This window comes from Pseudophryne corroboree, chromosome 8 (assembly GCF_028390025.1).
Source record: "Pseudophryne corroboree isolate aPseCor3 chromosome 8, aPseCor3.hap2, whole genome shotgun sequence".
Taxonomy (NCBI): domain Eukaryota; kingdom Metazoa; phylum Chordata; class Amphibia; order Anura; family Myobatrachidae; genus Pseudophryne; species Pseudophryne corroboree.
The window spans coordinates 332,677,162-332,690,059 of NC_086451.1; the positions used below are offsets into that span (position 1 = coordinate 332,677,162).

A 12,898-nucleotide genomic window follows, 5' to 3' on the forward strand; every position below is an offset into this window, starting at 1 on the left:
CGGTGGACGCTCTGGTAACACCGTGGGTGTACCAGTCGGTGTATGTGTTCCCTCCTCTGCCTCTCATTCCAAAAGTACTGAGAATCATAAGAAGGAGAGGAGTGAAGACTATACTCGTGGCTCCGGATTGGCCAAGAAGAACTTGGTACCCGGAACTGCAAGAGATGCTCACGGAGGACCCGTGGCCTCTACCTCTAAGAAAGGACCTGCTCCAGCAGGGACCTTGTCTGTTCCAAGACTTACCGCGGCTGCGTTTGACGGCATGGCGGTTGAACGCCGGATCCTGATGGAAAAAGGCATTCCAGATGAAGTCATCCCTACCCTGATCAAAGCCAGGAAGGATGTAACTGCGAAACATTATCACCGCATTTGGCGAAAATATGTTTCCTGGTGTGAGGCTAAGAAGGCCCCCACAGAGGAATTTCAACTGGGTCGTTTCCTGCATTTCCTGCAAGCAGGACTGTCTATGGGCCTAAAATTAGGATCCATTAAGGTTCAAATTTCGGCCCTGTCGATCTTCTTCCAGAAAGAACTGGCTTCATTGCCTGAAGTTCAGACGTTTGTCAAGGGGGTACTGCATATACAACCTCCTTTTTGTGCCACCAGTGGCACCTTGGGATCTCAATGTAGTTTTAGGGTTCCTAAAATCACATTGGTTTGAACCACTCACCACTGTGGAATTAAAATATCTCACATGGAAGGTGGTCATGCTGTTAGCTCTGGCGTCAGCCAGGCGTGTTTTAGAAATGGCGGCTTTGTCATATAAAAGCCCTTACCTAATTTTTCATTCAGACAGGGCAGAATTGAGGACTCGTCCTCAATTTCTCCCTAAGGTGGTTTCAGCGTTTCACATGAACCAACCTATTGTGGTGCCTGCGGCTACTAGGGACTTGGAGGACTCCAAGTTGTTGGACGTAGTCAGGGCCCTGAAAATATATGTTTCCAGGACGGCTGGAGTCAGAAAATCTGACTCGCTGTTTATCCTGTATGCACCCAACAAGCTGGGTGCTCCTGCTTCTAAGCAGACGATTGCTCGTTGGATTTGTAGTACAATTCAGCTTGCACATTCTGTGGCAGGACTGCCACAGCCAAAATCTGTTAAAGCCCATTCCACAAGAAAAGTGGGCTCATCTTGGGCGGCTGCCCGAGGGGTCTCGGCTTTACAACTTTGCCGAGCAGCTACTTGGTCAGGGGAAAACACGTTTGCAAAATTTTACAAATTCGATACCCTGGCTGAGGAGGACCTGGAGTTCTCTCATTCGGTGCTGCAGAGTCATCCGCACTCTCCCGCCCGTTTGGGAGCTTTGGTATAATCCCCATGGTCCTTACGGAAGTCCCAGCATCCACTAGGACGTCAGAGAAAATAAGAATTTACTTACCGATAATTCTATTTCTCATAGTCCGTAGTGGATGCTGGGCGCCCATCCCAAGTGCGGATTGTCTGCAATACTTGTATATAGTTATTGTTACAAAAAATCGGGTTGTTTATTGTTGTGAGCCATCTTTTCAGAGGCTCCTACGTTTATCATACTGTTAACTGGGTTCAGATCACAGGTTGTACAGTGTGATTGGTGTGGCTGGTATGAGTCTTACCCGGGATTCAAAATCCTTCCTTATTATGTACGCTCGTCCGGGCACAGTATCCTAACTGAGGCTTGGAGGAGGGTCATAGGGGGAGGAGCCAGTGCACACCAGCTAGTCTAAAGCTTTTACTTTTTGTGCCCAGTCTCCTGCGGAGCCGCTATTCCCCATGGTCCTTACGGAAGTCCCAGCATCCACTACGGACTATGAGAAATAGAATTATCGGTAAGTAAATTCTTATTTTCTCACCATCCAGTCTGCCAAGGCCTGAGTTATCTGCTTTGCAGCAGGATGACTGCTGTGATATTTCATCTTCCTCGCAAAGGACTGTTGGACAGTCAATTGCTTACTGGAAGTAGTACAAGTGGTCTTCCAACTTCCCCTCTGGGATGACGATCGACTCCCAGCAGCAACAACAGCAGCGCCAGCAGCAGTAGGCGTTACACTCAAGGATGCATCGGAGGAATCCCAGCAGGAGAGGACTCGTCAGACTTGAGTGACATGGCCTGCAGGACTATTGGCTTTCCTGTGTAAGGAGGAAATTGACAGTGAGGGAGTTGGTGGTGTGGTTTGCAGGAGCTTGGTTACAAGAGGAAGGGATTTAGTGGTCAGTGGACTGCTTCCGCTGTCATCCAAAGTTTTTGAACTTGTCACTGACTTCTGATGATTGCGGTCCAGGTGACGTATAAGGGAGGATGTTCCTCGGTGGTTAACGTCCTTACCCCTACTTATTACAGCTTGACAAAGGCAACACACGGCTTGACACCAGTTGTCCGCATTTCTGTTGAAATAATTCCACACCGAAGAGGTGATTTTTTTTGTATTTTGACCAGGCATGTCAATGGCCATATTTGTCCCACAGACAACAGGTGTCTCCCCGGGTGCCTGACTTAAACAAACCACCTCACCATCAGAATCCTCCTTGTCAATTTCCTCCCCAGCGCCAGCAACACCCATATCCTCATCCTGGTGTACTTCAACAGTGACATCTTCAATTTGACTATCAGGAACTGGACTGCGGGTGCTCATTCCAGCACTTGCAGGGGCCGTGCAAATGGTGGAAGGCGCAACCTCTTCCCGTCCAGTGTTGGGAAGGTCAGGCATCGCAACCGACACAATTGGACTCTCCTTGGGGATTTGTGATTTAGAAGAACGCGCAGTTCTTTGCTGTGCTTTTGCCATCTTAACTCTTTTAAGTTTTCTAGCAGGAGGTGTGGATGGATAGTATATTTGACGACACAGAGGTAGGTAGAGCAGTGGCCAAATGTACCGTACTGCTATATATTATATACTGGTGGACAGCAAACTGTGCAAAACTGAAATGCACCACAGGTATGTATGGATAGTATACTTGACGACACAGAGGTAGGTAGAGCAGTGGCCTACTGTACCGTACTGCTATATATTATATACTGGTGGTCAGCAAACTGTGCAAAACTGAAATGCACCACAGGTATGGATGGATAGTATACTTGACGACACAGAGGTAGGTAGAGCAGTGGACTACTGTACCGTATTGCTATATATATAGTTATACTGGTGGTCAGCAAATTTCTGCACTGTCCTCCTACTATATACTACAATGCAGCACAGATATGGAGCGTTTTTCAGGCAGAGAACGTATAATACTGGTGGTCACTGGTCAGCAAAACTCTGCACTGTCCTCCTACTATATAATACTGCTGGTCCCCAGTCCCCACAATAAAGCAATTAGCACACTGAGCACAGATATTTGCAGCACACTGAGCACAGTCAGATATGGAGCGTTTTTCAGGCAGAGAACATAGATATTTGCACTTGCAGCACACTGAGCACAGATATTTGCAGCACACTGAGCACATATATTTGCAGCACAATTTGCAGCCCACTGAACATAGAAACTGAGAGGACGCCAGCCACGTCCTCTCACGATCATCTCCAATGCACGAGTGAAAAATGGCTGCGACGCGCGGCTCCTTATATAGAATACGAATCTCGCGAGAATCCAACCGCGGGATGATGACGTTCGGGCGCGCTCTGGTTAACCGAGCAATGCGGGAGGATCCGAGTTGCTCGGACCCGTGAAAAAAAAGGTGAAGTTCGGATCCCGAGGATCCGAACCCGCTCATCACTATCGGGAATACATGTTTTAGTTTGCTTAAACAGACACTTATCTTGGAAAAAGACGCTGCAGTTCGTCGAAACGTGTAGAAAGAAGTGTCCTAATTTTATTGAGAGGAGCCAGTTTGTGTCATCATTTATGGTTGGACAATCCGAAGTGCATGTGAGATTGTTACGATTTATTTGTATCCACTGAGGCAGAGACTGATGTGAATGGCCAAATATTCTCTGTAAAGCTCTGCGGAATATGTGTGCGCTATATAAATAACTGGTAGTAATAATAATAATACATTAATTGTGTTCATATCCATAGCCCTATCGCCAATTCTGCATGCTCCATTTCATTCCTAAAAGTCCCCACCTATAGCATCTCCACAGAGACTGGCGAGCCAAGCGGTGGTTTACTGATCATCTTTATTACTGGATCACAGGGGTCATTCCAAATTGATCTCTAGCTGCCGTTGTTCGCTGTGTATCGATCAGTGAAAAAAACGGCTAATCTGAGCATGCGTATGCACCGCAATGCGCACGTGCGACATACGGGTACAAAGAGCATCGTGGTTTTGCACAGGTTCTAGTGAAGATTCCAGTCGCACGGCCGTACGCAGGAAGATTGACATGAAGTGGGCGTTTCTGGGTGTCAACTGACCGTTTTCAGGGAGTGCTTAGAAAAACGCAGGCATGGCTGGGCGAACGCTGGGCAGGTGTGGGGCATCAAAAACCGTCCCTCCGTCGTCAGAATCAGCACACACAAAGAGTAACTACAGGGCTAGTCTTGTTTTGCACAAAATAATTTTGCAGGCGCTCTCCTGCACAAGCGTTCGCACTTCTGCAAAGCGAAAATACACTCCCCAGTGGGCGGCGACAATGCGTTTGCACGGCTGCTAAAAGTAGCCAGCGAGCGATCAACTCTGAATGAGGGCCTACATGCAACCAGCAAAGCTGCTCTGCTCACATACTATAGATGACCAACTTTGCTGGTCTCTTGCTGTTTGTGTGTTGTTGTTTTTTTAGTGGGGAAATCTAAAGTAGATTAATTCATTGGACATTTTCTTTCAGTTCTACGTCTGATCTATGTTTTAACGTTTGTGCGTTTTTTTCAGGTTTGTTGGACGAATGAATATATACGTTAATCAAGAGATTAAAGCAAGGTATGATATTGTCAGTCTTACTAGTTCTAAAATGTCCTAACTTTATCTTTCTTAATATCCCAAACTATATATGTAACTTTCTAAATCAATCTTTATTCTATTTTTAGTTCTTTGGGACCTGATAACTTGCTGCTGAAAGGAGCAACCTTAAAAAATACAAGGAAGATTTATGGTAAATATAGATTTGAGTATGTTCTATCACTAGTCTTCCCTAATTTTTAATGAGCTGAGCCAATTATCTACATATCTATGGGTGGAAAGGATGCGGTCAAAATACCGTCAGTCGGGATCCAGACAGTCAGAAGACCAACAGCGGGATCCAGACGGTCAAAATCCCGACACAACCGGGAGGTAAGTACCAGGGTTGAGGTTAGGTTTAGGCACTGGGGGGGGGGGGGGTGTTAGGGTTAGGCTGCGGTGGGTGAGGGGAAGGGTTAGGCTGCTGGAGGGGTGAACTAGGGATAGGAAAAGAAGATACTTACCGGCATGTGTAGGGATCCTGCTGTCCGTCTGCTGGGAGTTCGTACCCAACCCGAGTGGAATCATATCTCAGAAATCTATCAAATAGAGGCTGTTTTTTTTATTACAGTATCTTAATCAGTATTTAAAAAGAGTGTAATAAAACAATTAATTTTGTAGTGTCTGTAGATGTTCATCATGCAGATGGGAGCCGCTATACCTGTATCTGCTTCTTGTGGTTATTAAGGTTACATTGCATGTCTACAAAACTTTTCAGTTGTTGGAAAAAAATAAAATAAAAAAAGGAACCTAGTATTTGGCTTTGGTTATGTTTGGTTATGTAGATTGCCTTTCATGTTTTGCAGGTGTTGCTGTATACACTGGCATGGAGACCAAAATGGCTTTGAACTACCAAGGCAAGTCACAGAAACGGTCTGCTGTTGAGAAGTAAGTCTGATTATATAAACACTACTTTCTAAAGTTTATATTATTTGTTCCCACATCCACTGGTGACGTTCCAGTTATGGATTTACACAAATAAGCTGTCCTGTGCATTTCCTCTAAGTAGTCACAAGGACAAGGTCATTCCTTTTTCACACTTATTTTAATAAGACCATTGGGGAGGTTTATAAATATCTGAAGGATTTCTCTCTGTGTTTGTTGGTTGAAGGACGGACCATAGATGCTATTATTTATGATACTGTGCTGTTAATTAAAGCACAACCTCTACAGTTGACATTAGAACATTTTAATTTGAAATCTAAAGTTTAAAATTACATTATCAGTGAATTATTAATAAACCACCTTTGAAAAGAGTCTTAAATCTCTAGGGGGCAGTTAATTATCTATATTCTGATCAAAGTACTCGCCTGCTCTTTTACCTTAATACCGCGACTTTGTAATCACTCGTAATGTGACTGTCTGTATTTATATTGCTCCTCTGGATAAGCATCTCCCTCAGCTACAAATCAAAGAAGCAGCATCCTCACACATCATAGGGCAGACTCGACATCAAAGGTTAGGGGAGGAAAGCTTTGCTTATATGTGCTTGAGCCCAATAAAAGTAATCAAAGCTCTACCTCCCATAATACTTAGAAATGCTCCCAGCCGCACATACGACCAAACTTTGCTGCTAAAATACAGTAAATCTGCCCCTAAAACATCTATGTGAATGGGAATTAGCAGCAGAAATAGGTTGTGTCTGTACCACAGGTAGGAAAATCAAGCAATAAGGATATAGTTTCTCTTCCTATAATTATTTCCTGTTTCTTCCTGGGTAAAATAAATGTACATCGCAGAGATAAATGTGTAATAACGAATTGCCACACAATCTGGTGTATTTATTTGTGTTATTATAATTTGCCTATGGAAAACCCCGTTCTTGTGTCTTTGGGTAAAGTGTTTCCTATTAGAAATAGAAAACATACTGAGATAATTTGTTTACAATTTATTTTTATTTTATTTATTTTTTCTGTTATTTCTAGTAAATATTTATTAGAGAAAAATAAAATAACACAGGGAAAACATAAGGTTGGGGGAGAACAGTGAGGGAAGAGGGGACATCCAGCGACAATAATCTAAGTATAATAAACAGAAATAAGTAAAAGTGCTTAAAAGGTATGAGCAGGTATACTATCTCTAGTTTTTTTTCTTATAGTAAGTGTACTAAGACCAAGAGACTTGTCCAAAAGTACACCAATAACTTATTTTTAATGTTTTCTTCTATTTCTATATTTAAAAAAAAAAATGAATCAATAGGAAGATCACTGGATTACATTATCGTAAATCCGGGATGGGGAACCTTTGGCCCTCCAGCTGTTTCTAAACTACACATACCAGCATGCCTTGCAACAGCTTTGCAATTTGGCTATGCTAAAATTGTTGCAGGGCATGCTGGGATGTGTAGTTCAACAACAGCTGGAAGGCCGAAGGTTCCCCATCCCTGTCGTAAATGCTGCAGCCTGAAACAGTCAATGCCAATTAACATTTTAAAAGCAGTGTCATGGCTCCAAGACCCCCACCACCACCACACTCCTCTCAGAAGGTTATCCTGTCTTACTCGCAGTGAATTTATAAAGAATCAAGCAGTGGACTTGGTGTCTGCCCCCACTTTGCTGGCTGACCCACCCCCTCTGCACGGCCACATTCTAACCATCTCCCCCTCCCCAATATTGTCCAGGGTGGAGGGAGATGGGCTGTAGACACCCGCTTAGCGGAATTTATATAGATAGGTAATCTTACAAAGTTCTGTATTGCTTGTGTCTTGGAGATGTTGCCACCACTGCTATTTCCTTTTGCTTTCAGATCCATAAATGCTTTTTTAATAGTGTATCTATCCATCCTGGTCTCCAAAGCATCCATATGCACTGCTTTAAAGTATATATGGCAAAGTAATCCTGGCAACGATGAGCCCTGGTACAACGAGAAGACTCGCAAGGAAAGAGAGTCATTCAAGGTACAGGATTTGTTTATTTCATTACTTTGTGCCATATTCTATTACAGCAGTGTGCTGATATTTGTGTAATGTGTTACACTTCTGCTGTTTTTGTGGTACTGTTTCATGAAAATGTATGTTAATGCTGCTTTGCTTTACGTGACTGTGGCTGGAAATCAAAGTACTAGGGGCTCATTTATCAACGAGTGATAAAACTTGTTGTGAATGATAAAACTTGCTGAGTGTGACAAATGGTGCTCCAGCCAATCAGCTGCTGTCATGTGTTCAGCTCCTAACTGTCTTGCGTTTGAAAAATGACTGGGAGCTGATTGGCTGGGGCACCATTTATAATATGCAACAAGTTTTATAATTCATGATGTGACCCTACGCTATTCTGTAGGACATTATCCGCATTGGTACGGTGTGTTCGGAGTGACACTATGCAGTTGTAGTTATGTTGTTTTTGACAAATAGTAAGGTACTCTGTTCAGTGTAGTATTTTACAGATAAAGTTACTCCATGTGATGTTTTTCGGCAGGTTACAGTACTGGTTGCTGTTCATGGCATGGCGTGGATATTACAGATTTGTGCCCTGAGTGGTATTATGCAGATATGTTAGTAGTGTGTTCTATTTGACAGACTGCAGATGTGATGGCAGCATGTCCTAGGTGGCATACAACAGATATGATAGTAATGTGTTGTATGAAATACGTATTCTATGTAACACATGACAATCTGACGGTAGCATGTTCTATGATATACTGCTAATGTGGTGGTAATGTGTTCTGTGTGATAAATGTGATAGCATGTTCTATGAGATACGCAACAGATGCGATAGCAGTGTGTTCTTAGTGACATACAGTGAATATTATTGTAGTGTGTTGTACATGGTATCGGCATGGGGATCAGTACGAAATCCCGCCGGACGGGATCCCGGCGGTCGGAATATTGACAACGGGATCCAGACTGGCACAATCCCGACAGGGGGGCGAGCGCAATGCAGCCCCTTGCGGGCACGGTGCCTTGCTACGCTCGGCACACTAATTTATTCTCCCTCTATGGGTGTCGTGGACACCCACAGAGGGAGAATATGTCTGGATTGTGCCGGTCGGTGTCCCGGTGTCGATATTTCGATCGCCAGGATTCCGTCCGGCGGGATCTTGACCGCATCCCTCGGCATGTGCTGTGTGATATACGACCAATATAATGGCAGCCTATTCTCTGACATCGGAAAGATGACGGTGTGCTTTAAAATAAATAGTGCACTTGGTTAACACCGTGTTCCCTATGATGGGTACTTTCTTGGTGCTGTGTTTCCCTTGACATTGTACACATATGTTGGCACCGGTTTCCCTGTGAGCTTGTACAGATAATACAGTACGGGACAGTTCCAGGGAAGGGATTCCATCTGACATTTAACTAAGGGGGCAACAGGTGTCTATATGAAATAACAGTAAAGGTTAGCAGTGCACTCTGCTTGCAGTTTAAGGTTTTTTGTACAGTGAGGAAATCCTTTGCCTCCTGTGGAAGCAGTGTAATTGCTTCATATTGCATAGTGCCATGTGGCAGTGTTGGTTTATGTGTCTGTCTTTTTATGCTCAATGAAAATACCAGTAGCATAGGTTGGTTCAAATGTGTTCTTGATGGCCCCACGTTTCCTACTCCTCTCTGGGTATTTTGTTTATAAGAGATGTGTTTTTGTTCCAGATATTGAAGATTTTTACAGATTTCCTGTCCTTCATGGTCCTTTTCAACTTCATCATTCCTGTGTCAATGTATGTCACTGTGGAAATGCAGAAATTTTTGGGGTCTTTCTTCATTGCGTGGGATAAGGACATGTACGACGAGGATATAAAAGAAGGCGCTCTGGTGAACACATCGGACCTTAACGAGGAGCTTGGCCAGGTGAAAAAAAGACATACGTATAACCTGACTTAATCCCATGCAAAGTTGACCACCAAAGACAATTGATCACCAAAATGAAAGTGTTATGAATTATTTGTAACAAGTTTTATTGTCTAAGTTAGGTTTAAATAAAACAAAAAATATTTATTAAAAATGTAACATAGCACCAATATGACTGATTTTATGAACATGCCTCTCCCCCTTCTAGAGCAGTACATTATACAGTTAATTAATTCTAATAATAAAATAAACAATTGAACTGAAAAATTAGTTCTCTTGTGAAATCTTATCTTCAAGTACAGATCATGCTTTCAGGATTTCTGTCTATGGAAAGTGGTATGATAATTACTAGCCCAGCAAAATAAACTAACTCACCTGGGATTCATTAAAGAAGTACAGAAAACATGACCTGCTGGGAGTACTTGAGAATTGGAGTTGAAACCCAATGATTTAGTTTATCAACTTTTAAAAGGTGGCTTAGTGAGATGGCCAATCGCAAGCTGCACTCAAGAGCTTGCAGCTTTCGATTAGTCCTCACATTCACGTACTATCCATCCCCGAGTAAGTTCTTCTGACCAGATCTGTAAAAGGAACAGAGTAACCACTGGAAATTGACTCCGGCTAGGCAGAGCAGCATGTTAGTAAATGTTTAGTGCAGGTGACAGTGCAGCTTTATATATTAGCACCTGTTTTTACTGATGTTCATTAAAAAATATGTATTAATGATTAACTTGGTAAACCTAAATTCTATTTCTTTCCACAGGTGGAGTATGTGTTTACAGATAAGACCGGCACTCTGACAGAAAACACAATGGAGTTTATTGAATGCTGCATAGATGGCTACAAATATAAGGACTCTGGGGATGAACTGACTGTAACTGATAGTGCTGGAGTCTTTGGGAAAGCTTCCAAGGTAAGTGATCTCCTATGTATTTTAGGATACAGTTGGTTTAATTAACTGTTTTTCAACTGTAGTAGGTGATAACACGACACGGCCCGTACCTGCGTGGGTTTCTACTGGGTACTCTGGTTTTCCCCTACAATTCAGAAATATACTGGTAGGTTAATTGGCTCCCGACAGAAAGTAACTATAGTGTGTAAGTATGTGCGTGTACATGCAACAGAATGAGAGTTGTATTGCGCTCACCTACTTAGGTTATGCACTATAGTGGTAGCAGAAAGTATGGAGGGGAATCTAGCCCTCCCAATAAGAATAGACGCTTTTTAGCACAATCCGCACTCAATATTGTGCTTTTATGTATAGTGTATACCCAATGTCGTTATCGAAAGTTGGAGTGTCTCAATAGTACATTCACTATTTGGTGTAACTTACTCTGAAAAGAGTAACACTTTAACAATGAATGAATTGATTAAGTATAAGGACGGACACAATGTAAATTATAAAGTAGCTTACTTGAGTTAAAATGTTTCAATATAACAAAGAATACAGACTTATTACATATATCTCAATGGCATGCATGCAGTACAATGCAGGGAAATAATGAAACAAAAGTAGATGAAATGAACAAACAAAAATGAAAAAAATAATAATAATATCCAAAAATACTAGAAGATATATAATTGAGTGCAAACAGGATAAAGTCCTATTTTGGTTTAAGAAATTTGTGTGGTGCTGTGTTCCTCGTTGTGGAAAAAAGTCATGTTTAAATGGTAAATAGGTAGTTAGTGAGGTACGTCGTCCCGCTCCCTCGCTGGGAATATTCAGTGCACAGTACGGTGGGTACCTTAATGCTCATCCTGTCCGGGGGATGATCCTCCTTGTTGGCAGTGGCGGCAGGTGTCAGGGGCTCTGGGCTGGACAGAGTTCGGTAGGAATAGTGCGGCCAGTGATCCATCCTTGTTCATGTACATGCATTTGGGGGAGACTAGATGGACCAAGTGGTTCTCATCTAGTATCAAATTCTATGGGGGATATCCAATTAGCCCCGGTAATTTACCAGGAATAATTTTCTTGCCAGGGGCTATCCTATTACTCCCAGTAAGCCAGCTGTGGCTTATCGGGGGTTACCTGATGCTGCACCAAGTGCCGGCTGCTGACAGCTCCCGATGCAGCGCTGCTCCTCCGGCTCCCCCGGTCCAATGGCAGCTTCCCGTCATGTGACCGCTGCCGGGGATGGAAGAGAGGAGGGCATATGGTCATGGCGCTGACCTGGCTTCCCCACCAGCGGTCACCGCGTCGAGTGGCAGCTTCCAGGCTGCAGTCCTAGCCTGCTGCTGCAGCGGGCATGGGACGCTGCAGGTTGTCCGCGGTCATCAGGTATTTGCCTTCGGCAGGCGAAACCAAATCCCCAGAAACAGCCCCGTTATCATTTAAAAACGTGTCTGTTTCTACCGAGAACACACAGGTTTCACTGAACCTATGTATTTTCTGGAGAAAGTGTTTTTTGTTTTGTTTTTTACAGGCGATCAATCTGGATAGCCTGTAAAAAAAAAAATTAAAAAAAAAATTTGTTGAAACATAAGGGAAAATCGCGAAAAACATAAGTTTTTTTTGCACCCAATGTTTTACCAGGGCTAATCGGATATCCCCCTATATGTCTGTGGCCCTTGTTGCAGTTACGGTCTTCTAGAAGGGACAAAAGAGGACACATAGGACCTGATGCGGGGTGGAAAGTAAATCGGGCATCTGTCGGCATACATCCACATGACTGAACCCGGATAAAACAGAGGTCCTTATGATACGACCGCAACATCAAAGGACAAGCCTACAGCATAGCCAACCAACTGGACTTACACTCGGGGATTCAGAATTACAGACCAGTGATCGTGTGCGGAATCTTGGCGTTGTCCTGGATGGTGGCTTGACACTTAAACATCAGATATCAGCCACAATCAAATCCTCATTCTTTCACCTGAGGAACATAGCCAGAATCAAGCACTTAATTCCCTCAGATGATATGCCAAAAGTCATACATGCATTTGTATCATCTCGATTAGACTACTGTAATGCCCTCTACCTTGGTCTACCAGCAAAAGAATTGCAGCGCTTACAGCTGGTGCAAAACACAGCTGCCAGGCTATTAACCAACCAGCCCCGTTCTAGCCACATAATACCCATCCTCTACTCCCTTCACTGGCTGCCTGTACGATGGCGAATCATCTTCAAGATTGGCTTACTGAGTTTCAAAGCATTACATGACCTAGGCCCAAGGTACCTGAAACAGCTTCTGACCCCATACTGCCCCACTCGATTACTGCGATCTGTAGATGAAGGGCTTTTAGCAGTACCTAGAATCTACCGTAATTC

The 12,898-nt window shown here is 43.4% G+C and overlaps 1 protein-coding gene across 7 annotated transcripts in view; it reads left to right on the plus strand.

Annotated features, from left to right (window-relative positions):
• The window catches only part of ATP11C (ATPase phospholipid transporting 11C), a 330,923-nt gene that overhangs the window by 215,846 nt on the left and 102,179 nt on the right, over positions 1 to 12,898 (plus strand). For all 7 annotated transcript variants that reach the window (XM_063937413.1, XM_063937409.1, XM_063937408.1 and 4 more), the window contains 6 exons: positions 4,785 to 4,832; positions 4,940 to 5,004; positions 5,657 to 5,738; positions 7,596 to 7,746; positions 9,433 to 9,630; positions 10,394 to 10,543. In XM_063937413.1, the coding sequence (XP_063793483.1) occupies positions 4,785 to 4,832; positions 4,940 to 5,004; positions 5,657 to 5,738; positions 7,596 to 7,746; positions 9,433 to 9,630; positions 10,394 to 10,543 (694 nt within the window). The remainder of the gene's footprint in view (positions 1 to 4,784; positions 4,833 to 4,939; positions 5,005 to 5,656; positions 5,739 to 7,595; positions 7,747 to 9,432; positions 9,631 to 10,393; positions 10,544 to 12,898) is intronic.